General features: G+C 38.7%; 1 protein-coding gene across 3 annotated transcripts in view; it reads right to left on the bottom strand.

Annotated features, from left to right (window-relative positions):
- Window positions 1–1,250: 1,250 nt before the first annotated feature.
- The window catches only part of LOC308691555 (transmembrane protein 272-like), a 36,067-nt gene continuing 16,362 nt past the window's right edge, over window positions 1,251–20,955 (bottom strand). For all 3 annotated transcript variants that reach the window (XM_081366908.1, XM_081366907.1, XM_081366909.1), the window contains exons 2-5: window positions 8,958–9,041; window positions 8,631–8,681; window positions 8,338–8,544; window positions 1,251–2,909 (exon numbers count right to left, since the gene is read on the bottom strand). In XM_081366908.1, the coding sequence (XP_081223034.1) occupies window positions 2,707–2,909; window positions 8,338–8,544; window positions 8,631–8,681; window positions 8,958–9,021 (525 nt within the window). In that variant the 5' untranslated portion in view covers window positions 9,022–9,041 and the 3' untranslated portion in view covers window positions 1,251–2,706. The remainder of the gene's footprint in view (window positions 2,910–8,337; window positions 8,545–8,630; window positions 8,682–8,957; window positions 9,042–20,955) is intronic.

The raw sequence follows: 20,955 nt of genomic DNA, 5'->3' as shown, positions 1-20,955 counted from the left end.
TTAGTCATTTGATTTGTGGCATCACTGTGTCATATGACAGTGAAATTATCTGTAAAGGACAGAGTCCTGGGTTGTAGGCACACAATCACGCTAAAGTTAAATATTACGTTTTTGTTAGAGTAAATATGCTAAGTGATTTGTATGTTTAAAAAGAACAGACAGCACTGAGCAATAAGAGGGGAATAATATAGGGGAATATCTACCCAAATCCAAGTTTCTTTTTGACACAATAATGATTAGGCTATAGCTTTTTAAAGGGTTAGTTCACCCAAAAATGAAAATTCTGTCAGTAATTACTCACCCTCATGTTGTTCCAACCGCGTAAGACCTTCGTTCATCTTCGGAACACAAATTAAGATATTTTTGATGAAATCTGAGCCATATCTGAATCCTCCATAGGCTGCTATGTGACCGAAACTTGCTGGCCCAGAAAAGTTATTAAAGAGATCGTTAATATAGTCCAAGTGACTCCAGTGGCTCAATCTTAAGTTTATAAAGCGACGAGAATACTTTTTGTGCGCAAAAACAAACAAAAATAACGACTTTATTCCACTTTTCATTTCCTTCTCTCTGGGCCTCGTAGTGTTTTTGCGCTGCGCGTCTGTGTTGCACGTCATCACGCATCACACACATGACCGGCGTCGGCCAATAGTGAGCCTACGTGGTGACGTGTAACACAGACACGCTACGCAAAAACACTACGCAAACCAACTAGAGGTCCAGAGAGAAGGAAATGAAAAGTGGAATAAAGTCGTTATTTTTGTTTGTTTTTGCGCACAAAAAGTATTCTCGTCGCATTATAAACTTAAGATTGAGCCACTGGGCCAGCAAGTTTCGGTCACATAGCAGCCTATGGAGGATTCAGACATGGCTCAGATTTCATCAAAAATATCTTAATTTGTGTTCCGAAGATGAACGAAGGTCTTACGCGGTTGGAACAACATGAGGGTGAGTAATTACTGACAGAATTTTCATTTTTGGGTGAACTAACCCTTTAATAACATTTTGCATTCCATGGAAGAAAGAAAATCTTTCTTTGAAATCCTTCAAAAAGAGTTTGAAGGAACATTAATGACATCGGTAAAAGGCCTATTCATTAATGGGTGAACTATTGGCTACGTTGGTAGGCTATTTCCTGGCTGTCATAGACTTTTTTAATCTAACTGAGTATAGGCAATTCAGAAAATGTGATTCAACTGACTTCAGCTGAATAATGACACTAATGTCTTTTTTTTTTTTTTTTTACAGCAGGATTGAATTCTGTTTGCACCATGATCTTGTTCCTGTTTATCACTGTAAAGCTGCTTTGAAACAATCTGTATAAAACCCTATATGTAAATAAAGGCGACTTGACAATTCGCAGAATACGATTTTTTTTTTAATGATCAACGGTAATGTAGAATTGAAAATAATCCAAGATATTTTAAACAAAAAAAAAGACATTTGCTTTACTGTTTTTCTACCCCCTCTTTCTAAGGACCATTTGGAGTTCCCAAAGACACAGATAGTGATCAAGGCCTGTAGGCCAATATGTGTGTACTTTGGGGGGTCTATGAATTGTCACACCTTTAGTTACGGTGGGGGAAGTGTAATTATCTGATTGGTCAGTTTAAATGTCTCGCATCTGGGTTTTAGTCACATGGTCAGGAAAGGATCAAAGAAGATTGAAACTGTTGCTCTGTCTTTTTATGCTCTGGCTCTCTTCTTCTCTGGGTCCCTTTCTTAGGGCTCTCTCTCTTTACCTCCTCTTTCCTCTCTCTCCTCTCAGAAAATAAAGTACATAATTGTACCTTTAGGGGTACAATGGCTTGTCACTGGGGCTGTACCCTCAAAGGTACAGCTTTTGTACCCTTGGCATAGGGTACATATTTGTACCCTTGTGACAAAACTTTTATTTCCTTTATTTCAAGGCTTTCAAGGCTACTCAAATATAGTGATAAGTTTACATTCATTCTCAAGGTCTAACAAATATGTGAAATGATATGACCTTATGACATGGAAAATAAAATATTGTGATAATATTTTTAAGCCATATCGCCCAGCCCCATGCTCTATAGGAACCACAATTCATTTTATGAGTAGGTATGTACATTCGCTTATTGTTAGGGTCCAGATCACCATGTTGAGGTTTATTCTGCAATTAACCAGCTGACTGTGAGTTATCCTGTTTTTATACACTAGTATTTACCACAAATAAGACATGAAATATCGATTTGAATTGATTTTTTTTATTATTATTATTATTATTATGTGAGAAAAAACATGAAAGCAACAGAAACAGGGTGCCAGGGCCAACGTCAATTATACAGTTTAGTGTCAGTGTACAAAAATATTTGTGCAAAATGCCACAGTAGACTAATCAAAATCAAGTATTCCAAAGAACAGTGTAATAAATAACAATACATAAATGAAAAAGTGATAATAGGTAATATATTTTATATCAATTTATTAATCTTTTTGTTTTTATTCAGTATTCCACAATATTCTCAAATGCAAAATCTGACACATGCCATTATAAAAGACAGTAAACCAGTCCAGTTAGTAAACTTGCAATATTCCTTGTCAAAAAGCTGAAGTGGCAGAGAAGTAAGTGGCACAACATCAAATAAAGGCAAAAAAAAAAAAAAAAAGGATTTAGAAACTGCTAAAGTCCACAAGTGTGTTATTATAAGGAATATTACTGTTGACTGTTGCTGGCCCTGTTCATCATACATCATCCACATTTCCACTCCTTCCACACATACACAGGCAGAATAACATACAGCAACCTCCTAAGAAGACAATGCCCAGCAATATGTAGACCAATGTGGTGGTCCAGAAAGCAAATAGGTACAGTGTCTTATTGCAATAATCGGTCCTACTGCTAATGTCGTAATTAGGCTGGTAAATAGAGTAGATCCATACATTACCTGTAGGGGAGACAAGGGTAAAGAGGGTGATATGAAGCACTTCACTGGGTAAATAAAAAAAACTGGAACTGGATAGTACTTTTGACAAATCTGTTTAATAAATGTGATATATAATGTGATCTTGTGATATATAAATGTGATCACGTGATATATAAAGATATACATGGTCTTTGACCCATGCATCGTTGGTCTGCACTTAGTCTGCACTTTTCTGCACATTCCATGTTGAAATACCCTTGTGGCCAAGAAATCATACTAAAGAGTATTATACTAAAGAGTGGTCTCTTATGCTCACCAAGGCTGCATTTATTTAATAAAAAAATAAAATGGTAATATTGCAAAATATTAGCAAAATTAAAAGAACCGTTTTCTATTTGAATACATTTTAAAATGTAATTTATTCCTGCGATAGTAAAGCTGAATTTTCAGCAGTCATTGCTCCAGATCCTTCAGACATCGTACTAATACACTAATTTGGTGCTCAGATAATGTAAGCTAATCCACTGGTGGCAAGTTTGAAGAACCCATGTGCAGTATTTCATAGAAGACAAACGTAACAAAATCAAATTATACAAAGACTTGGAACGATAAACTTAATAAACATGAACAGAAAACTCACCAACAGAGGTTACCGGAAACAATACTAGACAAAGTAACCTGGCAAACATGAGGGCTTAAATGCAGAAGGACTCATGACTAAACAAGACACATGTGAACATAATCAAGACAATTACTGCGTCCCAATTCACCTACTTATACTTCGCCCTAAAAGCATGTACTCTCAATCATCTTGTCACAGTTAAAATCCTCCATTCAATCTAATTTAATTTCCAACCGTTTCGGAGAGAAATGTTGTAGAGTAGACTAGATCTGCTAGTCGTGAGGCGGAGACTCCTCATGCGTTTAAAATTTGATGCATTTTTTTTTTAAATGATGTATTTAAAAGTTAATGGCTAAACGTATCTTTACAAAAGTTCACAATGCTGCTGCAGATGAAATATAATGTGCCCAACATTGAATAAACACATTTTCATCAGGTTAGATACTGATAATTAAATCACCAAAAATTTAATTTAGTCTTTAATTAAATTAATCACTAAAAAAGTATCCAGATCAGATGGTGGACCTGCGCCTGGACCCATCCACAACACATCCCTGAGGTGCCAGCCTCATCAGCCCTGTGAAGGCCTCATCGCCACTGATCCTCAACAAACTCGTCTCCATACCGGCGTGATGACTCTGACTTCCAACTAGATGGAACTGGATAATATTCAGAATTTTCTGATCCAATCTGACTTCTGACCTGTAATGCTGCCTGAATCATAATCATAAACTGTTCGCTCGTTGGCCAGAGAAGAACTGGCCCCCGACTGAGCCTGGTTTCTTCCAAGTTTTTTTTTCTCCATTCTGTCACCTTGATGGAGTTTTGGTTCCTTACCACTGTTGCCTTGGCTTTTGGCTTGCTTAGTTGAGGACATTTAATATTCAACAATATTACTGATCTGCCTTACTTGAGGTGGACGATGATGCAATTTTCTTCAAGAAACTTATTTTCATGTTATCACTGTGAAGCTGCTTTGATATAGCCTGACAAGCCTGGGAACACACCATTGGCAGGGCTCAGTCTGAGGGGCGGGATAAACTGTTGTCTTTCAAATTCCCTCTGCATGCAATAGGATAGCGCTACAACCAACCAGAGCATTTTCCCACCAGCGGAGCTAATTGATAGATTCAACTTTTGCCGTATCCGGTCGGCAAAACTCAGAACACATCTTCCTTTTTTAAGAATGACTTCAGTGCCGTTCTTTGTTCTTTTCTCAAAGAAAAGCTTAACTCCAAGTCCTCCAGAGTCGCGGCCAAAGCTGATTCGAAAGACCACTGTTCGCCAGCAGCAGCAGCCATTCTTTTTTTTCAAGTAGCAGGGAATTCACGCGGTACCGTCACAACTCTGCCGTCATTATGTTAAAGTCCCTGTAAAGTCAAAATTAAGTATGTGTTCTGAGTTTGTCACACCACAGAAAAAATTGTTATTAGCCACCCAGCCAAATTTTAATGATAAAAAAAAGCCGGCAAGTAGATAAAATAAGCGATCAAAATCTTGAAAAAATGAGCAGTAGTCTCTGCTCTCAAATGCTGGGGGCATGTCCGCTGGCTGCGTTGAAACCACGCCCACTCGCGGGAAAGCTCGTTGCCGTCGACTCGCCACACTCAACTGTCACCGTTACAGCCGGAAAGGATGCTCCTAGCAGCTTAATTTGTTTTAAAAAGCCATACATGTTCGAGCCTGGACTACCTACTATAATTATAACATAAGCACACAAGGCAACTTACACTCATTGGTGGGCACGCACTGCCGATGATAGCACCAGTTGTCCGCGCGACGGGAGGATGAAGGCCGAGGCGGGAGATAGTCGGTTCGGCCACATTCACCAATAACAGCGGATTATCAGTGAATGAATCCCAGTTGTCTCCAACGAAAGTTTATAAAACTATCCCATGTAAAATGATCACTAAAGAGGTGGGTTTTGGCGGTGATCCTCAGCTCTCCATCAAGGTGGCTCTTCACAAAATTAATCCAACTCTTGTTGATATGATAGTTCTTCGGACTCGACAGAAACAGGGTCCAACTCGCAAACCAATGGAGAGTTGCTAGACGACACTGGCTGCAAAATAAAATTTGCTACTGCTAGGGTGCGTCTAGATTTCTAGGCTAGCTTTCATATAATCTGTATTGTAAAAAGCGCTATATAAATAAAGGTGACAAGACTAAAACCAGGACTGCCAACTTTTGAGTTTAGCTTGGAGTGAGAATCATGGAAAAGGTGGGGGGGAGGGGGGTAAAAAAAAAACCTGTATATGTATGTATGTATATATATATATATATATATATATATATATATATATATATATATATATATATATATTATGTGTGTGTATATATATGCGTGTATATATATATATATATATATACATATATTTCTAAAAAAGTTTTTATACTATATAAACACACACACACACACACATATACACTCACCTAAAGGATTATTAGGAACACCTGTTCAATTTCTCATTAATGCAATTATCTAATCAACCAATCACATGGCAGTTTCTTCAATGCATTTAGAGGTGTGGTCCTGGTCAAGACAATCTCCTGAACTCCAAACTGAATGTCAGAATGGGAAAGAAAGGTGATTTAAGCAATTTTGAGCGTGGCATGGTTGTTGGTACCAGACGGGCCGGTCTGAGTATTTCACAATCTGCTCAGTTACTGGGATTTTCACTCACAAGAATTTCTAGGGTTTACAAAGAATGGTGTGAAAAGGGAAAAACATCCAGTATGCGGCAGTCCTATGGGCGAAAATGCCTTGTTGATGCTAGAGGTCAGAGGAGAATGGGCCGACTGATTCAAGCTGATAGAAGAGCAACTTTGACTGAAATAACCACTCGTTACAACCGAGGTATGCAGCAAAGCATTTGTGAAGCCACAACACGCACAACCTTGAGGCGGATGGGCTACAACAGCAGAAGACCCCACCGGGTACCACTCATCTCCACTACAAATAGGAAAAAGAGGCTACAATTTGCACGAGCTCACCAAAATTGGACAGTTGAAGACTGGAAAAATGTTGCCTGGTCTGATGAGTCTCGATTTCTGTTGAGACATTCAGATGGTAGAGTCAGAATTTGGGGTAAACAGAATGAGAACATGGATCCATCATGCCTTGTTACCACTGTGCAGGCTGGTGGTGGTGGTGTAATGGTGTGGGGGATGTTTTCATGGCACACTTTAGGCCCCCTAGTGCCAATTGGGCATAGTTTAAATGCCACGGCCTACCTGAGCATTGTTTCTGACCATGTCCATCCCTTTATGACCACCATGTACCCATCCTCTGATGGCTACTTCCTGCAGGATAATGCACCATGTCACAAAGCTCGAATCATTTCAAATTGGTTACTTGAACATGACAATGAGTTCACTGTACTAAAATGGTCCCCACAGTCACCAGATCTCAACCCGATAGAGCATCTTTGGGATGTGGTGGAACGGGAGCTTCGTGCCCTGGATGTGCATTCCACAAATCTCCTTCAACTGCAAGATGCTATCCTATCAATATGGGCCAACATTTCTAAAGAATGCTTTCAGCACCTTGTTGAATCAATGCCACGTAGAATTAAGGCAGTTCTGAAGGTGAAAGGGGGTAAAACAGTATTAGTATGGTGTTCCTAATAATCCTTTAGGTGAGTGTATATATATATATATATATATATATATATATATATATATATATATATATATATATATATATATATATATATATATATATATATATATATATATATATATATATACTGAATTGCCTCCAAGGTCTCCCGATCTGACCCCCTTAGACTTTTATCTTTGGGGTCATCTGAAGGCAATTGTCTATGGTGTGAAGATACGAGATGTGCAGCACCTGAAACTACGGATACTGGATGCCTGTGCTGGCATTTCTCCTGCGGTGTTGCTATCAGTGTGTGAAGAGTGGGAGAACAGGGTTGCATTGACAATTCAACACAATGGGCAGCACATTGAACACATTTTATAAGTGGTCAGAAACTTGTAAATAACTCATGAACGAATAAAGTTACGTTGAAACCAAGCACACCATTGTTTTTCTTGTGACATTACCAATAAGTTTGATGTGTCACATGGCCCTCTTCCTATTGAAAAAACAAAAGTTGTATCCAAGATGGCCGACTTCTAAATGGCCACCATGGTCACCACCCATCTTGAGAAGTTTGCCCCCTCACATATACTAATGTGCCACAAACAGGACTTTAATATCACCAACCATTCCCATGTTATTACGGTGTATCCATATAAATGGCCCACCCTGTATATATATATATACACTTTTTTAAATTGTAATAATATTTCACAATATTACGTATTTTTGATTAAATAAATGCAGCCTTGGTGAGCATAAGAAACTTCTTTCAAAAACATAAAAAAAAATGAATGTCTCTAAACATTTGACAGGTACTGCATATTATGTATTTTAAAGTTAGTTATATAAATGTTATACTAAATGTAATATAAACAGATGTATGTTGTAAAACATATGTGCAATTTTCACAGTTTTTTATCGGTTTTAATTAATCGTTCACATAAAAATATAATAATAATAATAATAATAATAATAATAATAATATTAAAAAACAACAACAGAGCAATTCTTTATTGTGATTTCAATCATAACATTATTTGGCAATCTCTAAAAAACGAATGATTTTTTATCGACTAATCAAAGCCAATATTCACTTGCATATCGTCTTCAATGTTAACTCTTTTTTGTACCCTGTACACTGGTTCAAAATAGAGTTGTAATAGCTACATAATCTGAATTTCACATTAATAAAAAAGTTAATAAAACAAATTATATCTTACCAGCGATGAACCAGCAGAAGAGGAAAAGGGACACCAGTGAATTCCAGGCAGTACAGAGACTACTCAGAGGAGTTTGAGTGCCATCTTCTGGCTCCTGAGTGCATGGAAGGCAGGACAGCAGACCGAGGACCAATGCAAACACACCTGACACCAGCAGATAAATGGGAATATAGGGCTGCTTTGGACAGTCTTGCAGATGTATTGCACCTGTAAAAAAGAAGTGAGTTGATAGGCTTTTTTATATGCCCAAAATTAACTAATGTTTAGAAAGACCTAGAATAATAAATACATACCAATTGACACCTGAGCGATGGGCAGGACAGTCACAAAGAGTTTGGAGATTACTGTGAAACAATTAAATCAGTTAATTAAATCATTTTGTTCAAACATTTCTCAGTTTTATAATAGTTACTCTAGTTTTATCTATACTTGAACAAGGTTTACGCATAATATTTGTGTTTGTATATCCTACAAAGAATGCTCTGACAGTTATAGGGAGCTACATAGCTAAAGTGTTAAAGCATTTTCAAAGGAGAATCACAATTAAAACATAATTTAATGAAGCATCACATCAACATATTACACTCACACACACAGAACAACAGAGTAATTGGGAATACTTAGAACAGGTGTGCTGAGTTTGGGAGGTCTGCGAATATTCTGCAATAAGCTTCTGTCTTCCATCGTCTTTACTTCACTCTGGCCTGACAGAAAAAGGAAAAAGAACGATTAACAGAAATATATATATATATATATATATATATATATATATATATATATTAGATTTTGCAGAGGAAACTGTGGGCAGATTGACAAAAGCGACAGTGGATATAAAAAGTCTATGCACCAGAGCTGGATTTTGTGATGTAAAAAATTTAAACTAGGATAAATCATATCAGAACTTGTGCACTTTTGATGTAAAAATTAGGCTACAACCTTTGAAATGCCACTAAAAAAAACAAAGTGACAAGTAAAAAAAAAAAAAGTTCAAATAAAAGACCATGTATATCTTTCATCACATGATCAAAGAATCTAGACTTACCCAAAAAGTGCTTTAAACAGTCATATGCAAGTGCAACTAACAGTCATATGATTAGCAGATCATTACAAACCAATCACCAGATCAGTATAACCAATCACAGTGAAGAAGACTTGAGTGACATTGATTTTTACTGAACTGTAAGATTTATATACAGTACCAGTCAAAAGTTTGGAAACATTACTATTTTTAATGTTTTTGAAATAAGTCTCTTATGCTCATCAAGCCTGCAGTAAAAAACAAAACAAAACAAAAAAACAGGAATATTATGAAATATTATTACAATTTAAAATAATGGTTCTCTTTTTTAATATACTTTAAAATGTAATTTATTTTTGTGATGCAAAGCTGAATTGAATTTTCATCAGCAAGTACTCCAGTCTTTGGTGTCTTATGATCCTTCAGAAATCATTCTAATAGATTTATGATCAATGTTGGAAACAGTTGTGCTGCTTAATATTTTTTTTTATAACCTGAGATACTTTTTTCAGGATTATTTGATGAATAAAAAGATAAAAAGAACTGTATTTATTTAGAATAGAAATCTTTTGTAACAATATACACTACCGTTCAAAAGTTTGGGAACAATAACTATTTTTTTTTTTTTTTAGAAATTAGGACTTTAATTCAACAAGGATGCGTTAAATTGATAAAAGGTGATGGTAACGATTTATATTGTTAGAAATGTTTTTATTTTGAATAAATGCTTTTTTTATGAATAAATGCTGTTAACGTTTTACTCAATGAATCCTGAAAAAAGTATTCCAAAAAAATATATTAAACAGCACAACTGTTTCCATCATTGATAATAACTGAGTATCAAATCATCATATTAGAATGATTTCTGAAGGATCATAAGACACCAAAGACTGGAGTACTTGCTGATGAAAATTCAGTTTTGCATCACAAAAATAAATTACATTTTAAAATATATTAAAAAAGAGAACCATTATTTTAAATTGTAACAATATTTCATAATATTACTGTTTTTTTTTTTTTTTTTTACTGCAGGCTTGATGAGCATAAGAGACTTCTTTCACAAACATTAAAAATAGTAATGTTTTCAAACTTTTGACTGGTACTGTACATGTATCTTTTGGTTCAGAGAGTCTCTTTTGGTCGTTGAGACCAGTGAGCTCCCGGACGTGAATAAAACCTTTGTTCCTGAAAAGAGCAACTTGGGAGTCGGTGTCTGGTATATGCTGCGGGATGGATGGATGGATGGATGGATGGATGGATGGATGGATGGATGGATGGATGGATGGATGGATGGATGGATGGATGGATGGATGGATGGATGGATGGATGGATGGATGGATGGATGGATGGATGGATGGATGGATGGATGGATGGATGGATGGATGGATGGATGGATGGATGGATGGATGGATGGATGGATGGATGGATGGATGGATGGATGGATGGATGGATGGATGGATGGATTTTGTGTGAAAAATAATAAAAGTGGTTTACTTTGTTTAAAAATCTTATAAATGTATGAGGTGGCAAGGTGGCAATTTCTCACCAGAATGGGGCAAAAGATAATGTTTTTAAATAGGTCTAAACTAATTGTTGTTCAAAACAGTCACTTTAGCAAAATTTGTAGGATTTAGATTTTTGTGTTTATTTTGATAAATAAAATAATTCACTTTTGTTCAATAAACATACTGTCATTAAAATGTTAATATAAAAATATATTTCAAAAATACAGAAACAAAATTATTTTTAAAAGTAAAGATTCTGAAAGCATTGAAGGAGGATTCATAATAAATGTAATACATATCTGCAGTAGTAACAATAAATTGTATATTATTATATGATATGATTAATATCAATTTTTAAATATGATGGTTTCATTATAAATATGATGATTATGTCTAAGGTGGACACCAAACTTGATTATTGATATTTACCATCTGAATCTAACCATGTCATGTCAACAAATGGAAAAGTTAGCCAGCTATTTCTAATTAAGCCCTGCAAGCTTAATAAACAAATTACAGCTGGCCCAAAACGCAGCAGCTAGAGTTCTTACCAGAACCAGGAAGTATGACCATTATTACCCCAGTTCTGTCAACACTGCATTGGCTCCCTACTAAACATCGTATACATTTTAAAATATTGCTGATTACTTAAAAAGCAATAAATAGTTTAGCTCCGCAGTACTTGAGCGAGCTCTTAACGCATTATAGTCCTTCACGTCTATTGCGATCTCAAAATTCCGGCCAGTTGATAATACCTAGAATATCAAAATCAACTGCTGACGGTAGATCCTTTTCCTTATTTAGCACCAAAACTTTGGAACAGTCTTCCTAACATTGTCCGGGAAGCAGACACACTCTGTCAGTTCAAAGCTAGACTAAAAACACATCTCTTTGGCCTAGCATACACATAACACATTATAGACTTTTATAATTCAATGTTAGGCTGCATAGGTCAGCCAGAACCGGGAACACTTCCCATAAATCCTGATGTACTTGTTACATCATAAGAAGAATGGCATCTACGCTAATATTGGTCTCTCTGTTTATCCCAAGGTTTACTGCAGTCCGCCAGATCCAGGCTGTATCCAGATCTGATGAAGGACCTGCGCCTGGACGCGACGACAGCGCAGTCCTGAAATGTAAACTAGTATCTCCCCTGTGAAGGCCTCCCTACCCTCCCTTTACCTCTCTACAGATAAAACGTTGTCGAGATAATTCCGGTTCGCGTGGCTACGCGGAAGCGATAAAAATTCTGTATTTTAAGGCCAGACAAGAAGTATGTTGAGGGTTGATTTGTAGGGAAGGACTACACGCCTGCGCACATATATTCAAACACGCATACATCATTTCCTGCAGGATTACAGAAACAGCTGTGCAATGGCATTCACAGAATCCTGGCTAACTGAGCAGGATTTGGACAACGGCTTGAGTGTTGATGGTTTTGGCATTCCATTTCGCACAGACAGGAACGCAGAAATTACAGGTAAATCCCGTGGTGGGGGTGTATGCCTTTATATCAACAAACGCTATTGTACTTCTGTGACTGTTCGGGAGAACATTTGTACACCCGATATGGAGTTATTGTCGGTATCTCTTCGTCCATTTTATCTGCCACGAGAATTTCCACAAATTTTTATAACTGTTGTGTACATTCACCCCAAAGCAAACAACGTCATTGCATCGAACACTGTATCTGATGTTGTTCAAGGACTTCAAAACATTTCACCAGAGGCGCCGAATTTTATTTTGGGAGATTTTAATCATGTGTCACTTAAAAAGTCCTTGCCAAATTTTTACATTTACATTTACATTTAGTCATTTAGCAGACGCTTTTATCCAAAGCGACTTACAAAGTAGACCAGTACATCACGTGCCCAACAAGACAATATAAGACGCTGGATCTCTGTTATGGGAATATAAAGGGGGCTTATAAGTCTGTACCTTTGTCAGCACTGGGATCTGCTGATCATAATTGTGTACAGCTCCTTCCTATTTATAGACCATTATTCAAGAGAGAAAAACCCCATACAAGAGAAGTTAAAATGTGGTCAGATGACTCTACCGTCCGTTTACAAGGGTGCTTTGATTGTACAGATTGGGAGGTCTTCAAAGACTCTTGTGAACATATTGATGAACTGACTGATGTCGTTTGTTCATACATAACCTTTTGTGAGGATATGATTGTGCCTACACGTAAATTTAAGGTTTTCTCTAATACTAAACCATGGATGACAAAATCAGTCAAATCAAGTTTGCGGAACAAGCAATTAGCCTATAGGCAGGGGGATAGATTAGAGAGGGTAACAGCGAGGAAGGAGGTTAGAACAGAGATTTTTAAAGCTAAACAAGCATATAAAGTTAAGTTAGAAAAAAACTTGGCAGATAATAACTTAGGTTCAGCTTGGTCGGGTATGAAGAAAATTGCGGGTATACAGCATAATGTAAATAAGAGTACTGTGTGTATTGACGGTTTTAGATCAAATGATTACTTTTCAAATGCTCTTAATATGTTTTATTCTAGGTTTTAGAGTTTTGATTTTAAAAATGAGGTAGAAGAACTAAGATGCCTGTGTAATGATGATTCCCATATGGTCTTAGAACAGGCAGCAGTGGAGAAAATTTTTCTCTCCACTAAGGAGAACAAGAGTCCGGGTCCAGACCATATAGGTGGGAGAATTTTAAAGCACTGTGCGAAGCAACTAACTTCAATATTTTCTGATATTTTTAATTGGTCACTACGGGTACAAAAAGTACCTAACCTGTGGAAAAAGTCTATTATTATTCCTGTTCCCAAATGTAACAAGCCTAAAGTGTTAAATGACCTGAGACCAATTGCCCTCACCTCTTTAGTGATGAAATCATTCGAGAAATTAGTAAAATCTGAGCTTTTAAGTAAGACTGGACAATTCCTCGATCCTTTGCAATTTGCATACAGAGCAAATAGAAGTGTTGAGGATGCTTCACTTATGTTATTAAATTTACTGACTAAGCATCTAGAGGGGAAAAATACTCACGCAAGATTGTTGTTCATTGACTTCGCGTCTGCTTTTAACACTATTCAACCCCACATATTAGGACCAGCGAGCAGCACGCTAGAGACACAACAAGAGCGCGCAAGTGGTTTTTTCTGGAATACTCTGTTCTTCTGTTATTTCAGTGCTGTATTTTAATCGAGTTTCGTCTTGGCACATTTTCGCGTTATTCAGACTTAATTGCCCGACCGAAACAGCTTATGTAAGAATAGATTTAAATAGTGAAGTCTCAGATAACTCCATAAGGACCAGCGAGCAGCACGCTAGAGACACAACAAGAGCGCGCAAGTGTTTTTTTCTGGAATACTCTGTTCTTCTGTTATTTCAGTGCTGTATTTTAATCGAGGTAAGGCCATCTTCGATTCTCAGCTTACTTTGAATTTTTAACTTCACATAATTCTGTATTTCAGTTAGACGCGCTGCTTTATTTAACATAAAGCCGCGAGTGATATTGATTATTATTGCAGTCTAATTTGCACTTAAGCCGTTGCTCTTATTGCAGTTTCGTCTTGGCACATTTTCGCGTTATTCAGACTTAATTGCCTGACCGAAACAGCTGTACTCACTCAAGCGGTGAAAGCATTATCTGTATATCTGTGTAATTTGCGCGCTGTCGCGGAAGCGTCAGCGGAAGCGTTCAGCTCTCGTGTTCAGCCTCCTCGTGTGAAGACCGACTCGGGTAAAGACCGTCGACTCTACCTGCGCGACTCCACCGAGCAAGGACACCAGAAAGGCACTTAAGTATCTCCTTTTCCCTCTTCCTTCACTCTTTTTATCTTATAGTTTACCTTAAACAACATGTGCTTTCAACACATTCGTGTTATCACTGGGCAACGCCCATTCATCAGGCTCAAAAGGCAGCGCAATACTGCCAATCTGCGTCCCATTCTCCCATCCGCACACACTCCTCTCTCTCTTTCCGTGGGCCTATGGAATTGCCAGTCAGCAGTCAATAAAGCTGACTTCATTCCAGCCTTTGCATCTCATTCTACTCTAAATATCTTGGGCCTGACTGAGACCTGGATTCGTCCAGAAGACTCAGCAACCCCCGCTGCTCTCTCTAGCAATTTCTCCTTCTCTCACTCCCCTCGCCAGTCTGGGAGAGGCGGGGGTACAGGGCTCCTCGTTTCTAACTATTTCAAATACGCTGTGCTCTCGTCTATATGCAACAACAACTCATTTGAATATCATGCTATTACACTCACAACTCCCATTAAGATCCATATTGTAGTCATTTATCGTCCCCCAGGTCAGCTGGGTAACTTTGTGGATGAGCTGGATGTGCTGCTGTCCTCCTTCCTTGAGGATGGCACCCCACTTCTAGTCTTTGGTGACTTCAACATCCATCTCGACAAGCCGTATGCAGCAGACTTCATCTCTCTCCTAGCCTCTTTCGATCTCACACAACTCATCACCACAGGTACTCACAAATCAGGCAACCAACTGGACCTGGTTTACACACGCAACTGCACCACAGACAACATCTTGGTGAGACCTCTCCATCTCTCAGATCATTTCCTCATTACCTTCAGTCTACAACTCTCTACCCCTGCACCACCAACCCCACCACCAGTCACTTTCAGGCGAAACCTGCGCTCACTTTCCCCCTCCCATCTTTCCTCTGCCGTCTCATCTTCTCTTCCCCCACCCTCACAATTCACATCTCTGGATGTGAATACCGCAACGGATACCCTATGCTCCATTCTAACCTCTTCCCTAGACAATATCTGCCCTCTCTCCTCCAGGCCAGCACGCGCTACTCCCTCTAACCCCTGGTTATCTGAGGTTCTTAGGGAACACCGGACCGAACTCAGGGCAGCGGAGAGGAAATGGCACAAATCAAAAGACGCATCTGACCTGAGTACGTATCAATCTCTCCTCGCTTCCTTCTCTGTTGATGTTCATGCTGCAAAATCTTCATACTTCCACAACAAGATCAACAACTCCTCCAACACACGTTTACTCTTCAAGACATTCAACTCTCTCCTCTGTCCACCTCCACCACCACCCACCACCTCCTTAACTGCTGACGATTTTGCGATCTTCTTCACCAACAAAACATCTATCAGCAGTCAGTTCGCAGCTCCACACACGCAGGAACCCAGACCGACCCCTTCCACAGCCAACATCCCTCTGCCCTCTTTTTCTCCACTAACCGAGGAAGAAGTATCTATACTTCTCCTCTCCAGTCACCCTACCACCTGCCCTCTTGACCCCATCCCCTCACACCTTCTACAAGCCATCGCTCCCACACTTCTACCAGCACTCACACACATCATCAACTCATCCCTCCATACTGGCATTTTCCCTACAGCATTCAAGCAGGCTCGGGTTACTCCACTGCTTAAAAAACCAACGCTAAACACATCATTTGTAGAACATTACAGACCTATCTCTCTCCTACCATTCATTGCGAAGACACTTGAAAGAGCTGTTTTCAACCAAGTAACATCCTTTCTGTCTCTCAACAACCAGCTGGATGTCAACCAATCCGGCTTCAAGAAAGGGCATTCTACTGAGACTGCATTACTGTCTGTCACAGAAGCCTTACGGATCGCAAAAGCTGCTTCCAAATCCTCAGTCCTCATCCTCCTGGATCTGTCTGCTGCCTTCGACACTGTGAATCATCAAATCCTTCTGTCCAGCCTCTCAGCACTGGGCATCACAGGAACTTCACTCCACTGGTTCAAGTCCTATCTCACAGGTAGGTCCTTCAAGGTCGCATGGAGAGGCGAGGTATCCGGAGCACATCAACTGACCACAGGGGTTCCCCAGGGTTCAGTTCTTGGTCCCCTCCTCTTCTCCATCTACACCACATCACTGGGACACATCATACAAGCACACGGCTTCTCCTACCACTGCTATGCTGATGACACACAGCTCTTCCTCTCGTTTCAACCAGATGATCCCACAGTAGCTGCACGGATCTCAAGCTGCCTGGCGGACATCTCGACGTGGACGAAGGAACATCACCTGCAGCTCAACTTGGCAAAGACTGAGCTTCTCGTCCTCCCTGCCAATCCGTCTCTACAGCACAACTTCACTATCCAGCTAGAGTCATCATCAATCACCCCATCAAAGTCGGTGAGAAATCTTGGAGTAACGTTTGATGACCAGCTGACCTTCACAGATCACATTTCAAAGACAGCTCGATCATGCAGGTTTGCTCTGCACAACATCAGGAAGATCAGGCCTTTCCTAACTGAGCATGCAACACAACTTCTCGTCCAGGCCCTGGTCATTTCTAGGCTTGACTACTGTAATGCTCTTCTGGCCGGACTTCCAGCATGTGCAACTAAACCCCTACAGATGATCCAGAACGCCGCAGCCCGTCTTGTCTTCAACGAGCCAAAGAGAACCCACGTCACTCCTCTGTTCAGCTCACTGCACTGGCTACCTCTCGCTGCTCGCATCAAGTTCAAGGCATTGACGCTTGCTTACAGATCTATCACAGGCTCAGCTCCCTCCTACTTTCACTCACTCCTACGAGTCTACATCCCTACCAGAAACCTACGATCGGCCAACGAGCGACGTCTCGTGGTTCCATCCCAGAAAGCCACAAAATCACTTTCCAGAACATTCTCATTCACAGTTCCATGCTGGTGGAACGCTCTCCCCACCCTCATCCGGAATACAGAATCCCTGACAACATTCAGAAGACAGCTGAAAACCCATCTCTTCCGGGAGCACTTAACCTCATAAAAAAAAAAAAAAAAAAAAAAAAAACCTCCCCTTTCCCTCTAAACCTCGCTTATCGGGCTTATGCTACTCTGAATAATGCCTGAACTTTGTATCTGGAGCACTTCTTGCGCTGCTTTTTGTTTTTGCCTCTTCATGATGACTCGCTTAATCTAGTCCTACTTTGTAAGTCGCTTTGGATAAAAGCGTCTGCTAAATGACTAAATGTAAATGTAAATGTAAATATTAGCTAGGAGACTGTAAGAATATTTTAAGTTGAACCACAATTTAGTGGGATGGTTACTAGACTTTTTAACCAATAGAACGCAGAGGGTAAAAGTAAATGGTAGCTTTTCTGATGTACTAAGTTTATCCACAGGATCTCCACAAGGCTGTGTTCTTTCGCCCTTATTATACATTCTATACACCAACATGTGTCAAAGCTCACACGAAAATAGGATATTTATCAAGTTTGCTGACGATACTACAGTGATAGTGAGCCTGCTACAGGGGGATGAGTCTGGCCATGGTCCAGTTGTAGAGGATTTTGTAACCTGGTGCGATGATTCCTATCTAAAATTAAATATTACTAAAACGAAGGATATGATTATTGATTTTAGAACACGCCCTGTTAATCATGTCACTACGATTATTAAAGGGGAGGCTGTGGATCAGGTAGAGAATTTTAAATATCTTGGTATAGTTATAGATTCTAAATTGTCATTCGAGCTGAATAGCGAAATGATATGTAAAAAGGGTCACCAACGTTTGAGTTGCCTTAGGAAACTTGCAAAATTTCACATTGATAGACGCATGTTGACATTATTTTATTCTGCTTTTATTGAATCAGTTCTGTCATTCTCCATTGGGGTGTGGTATGGAAGCCTGTCAGTAAAGAACAAAAACTCTTTAAACCAAATTGTAAGGTGGGCGAGTAGAATAATAGGTGTAAATCAAAGGAATTTAGGATGTATTTATAAAAAACAGCTGTATCGGAAAGCAAGTACTGTCTTGAGTGATCTGTCACATCCCTTACGTATTGATTTTAAGTTACTTCCGTCTGGTCGCCGGTTTGCAGCCTCAAGATGGAAAACAAGACGGTACAGGAATACTTTTGTCCCAGCCGCAATTGAAGTTTTAAATAATATTAGTACGAGAGAAGTTTTAGGATTTGTAAATTAATATGGATAGCAAAGATTTATGTGTTGCGGTGCAGTTTGTCATGATGCTTACTTGTAAATTTGTATGTGTATTAGTTGTATGTTGTTATGTCTATTATGTGTGGACAACTGAATTCTTTTTTACGGCATAACAAATTTACCTACGGGTATGAAATAAAACTACCTACCTACACCTATAGACTGAACTCGTAATGTGCATGTGCACGCTAGTGCTGGGCGGTGTACCGGTTCATACCGAATACCGGTGTTTATTTTTGTTATGATATGGATTTTTAAAATACCGCAGTACCGGTGTATGTCGCTTTATAACGATCGGAACGTGGCGCGGCGTGACGCGACACTGTTTGAGAGGGTCCTTTTTCACTGTGGTGAAACTAAGCATGACTTTGAAGGTGGATAGGTTAAACTATAATTGATTGCTTTCAAATTATATTACAGTGTTTTCCATACATTGGTTCACAATATCAACACAGCCTTTTGGAAAATCTATTTGTGGTTGGCATTGACATCGTCGAATAAACATGAGCACTGCACGTTTCAAAATCAAAACGCGGCGTGGGTGTTTTTATATGAATGTATCTGAAATGAACTGACGGTCTTTAGAAAAGTTTCTTTGTTATTACGATTGAATCTTTCTTTATCTTTCCTGATAAAGCAGCGTTTATGAGCGCTGCTGCTTTGTGTACAGCCGTTACCGGGGACAGTTATTTCTGCTGCTCCTAAAGCGCCTGCTGGCACCTCTTTGTAAACAGCCTTGGAAACCTGTATTAATACTAGTGTGGATTTTTTTCTACAATATTCACTCATGACAGTAAAATAGGGCATTCTAAGTCAATCGACTGCAGTATTTGCTCTCTCACTCAGTGAAAAATGTGTTTTACACCCAGTCATGCTTAAAAAAAAAAAAAAAAAAACGCCATATACCGTGAAACCGGTGTAATTTAGAAAAAAAACTTGATGTTGGTCAAGACCATTAGCATCTCTCTCAAAAAAAATGACCAAAGAGTTTCGATATTTTTCCTATTTAAAACTTGACTCTTCTTGTCTCTAATGGTCTTGTCCGATTCAATGATCTATGCTAAGCTATGCTAAAAGTGGTACTGCCAGACCCGGAGATCGGCTGAATGGATCCGAAAACGGTAAAACTCAACTGTTTGACTCTGGGGGAGTTGTAAAATGAGCCTTTTTCCCTTTATATCCCTTTAAAACAGTGTCGTGTTAGCGACCACAAAGTTATTAACTAATGATCGTTGCGAGTGCGACGGAAGTGAATCAATCAAACTAACTTTAGCTGGATAATAACTTTATTCAAGAGCTGCTATAAAGCTAAAACAATTTCCTATTATCAATGTAAAGCTGCTTTGGAACAATCTGCATTGTTAAAAGCGCTATATAAATGAAGATGACTTGACTATGTTAATTATTGTGTCTTTAGCCCCAACAGCAGGAGTGCTTTTTACCACAAACACTTTTACATATTCTTCTGTTATTGAAAAACTGTTGCTTTAATTAGCTTGAACAAAACTGAAAATCATTAAGACCTTTGTCTCAAAATATATTCAATAATTTTACCGATTCTCATTTTCGACTTAAATCTACAACAAAAAAAACATCAAATATTAGATCAAATTAGCAAAGAATCAACTTTGCGCTGCTGTCCGCAATCACATCGATGATCAGCCAAATTTCCACATCCATCTTCAAAAGCGGATGTTTTAGTGTTTAGTTTTAGTGCTGCGGCAAGTTGTGCCATCTAGTGGTTTAGAGGAAAATTAAAATCAAAGGTACCTTTTACCCCCCACTGCGCCTTTAACCCCGTTGTACCCTATTAATTATCCTGTGTCGCACCAGCGTACACCTAAGTGTATAGATGCTAAAGAACTGGTGCTCACAGGTGGTTTTAAAGTAGTGATAATAGCTTCTTGACAGGGTGCCGTCACCATTCTTAGGGGAATTACCTTTAAGTATTGTATTGTATTGTATTGTATTGTATTGTATTCAGGAAGGGAATTACCCCGATATACTATAGTATTATATTGTATTATATTCAGGATGGGACTTACCCCAAAGGTACTATTGTATAATGTAGTATTGTATTAGTACTGTAGTATTATATTATATTATATTGACAATTGTTGTTCAAATTTTTCATGGTGGAAAAAGTCAGCTTAGTAGGTTGTATTCGTATTGAAAATTTCCACGAC

The sequence above is a fragment of the Scardinius erythrophthalmus genome (assembly GCF_964197995.2).
Source record: "Scardinius erythrophthalmus genome assembly, chromosome: 5".
Classification (NCBI taxonomy): Eukaryota; Metazoa; Chordata; class Actinopteri; order Cypriniformes; family Leuciscidae; genus Scardinius; species Scardinius erythrophthalmus.
Note: the sequence above shows the minus strand (reverse complement) of the source record. Positions and strands in the feature narration are given on the sequence as shown.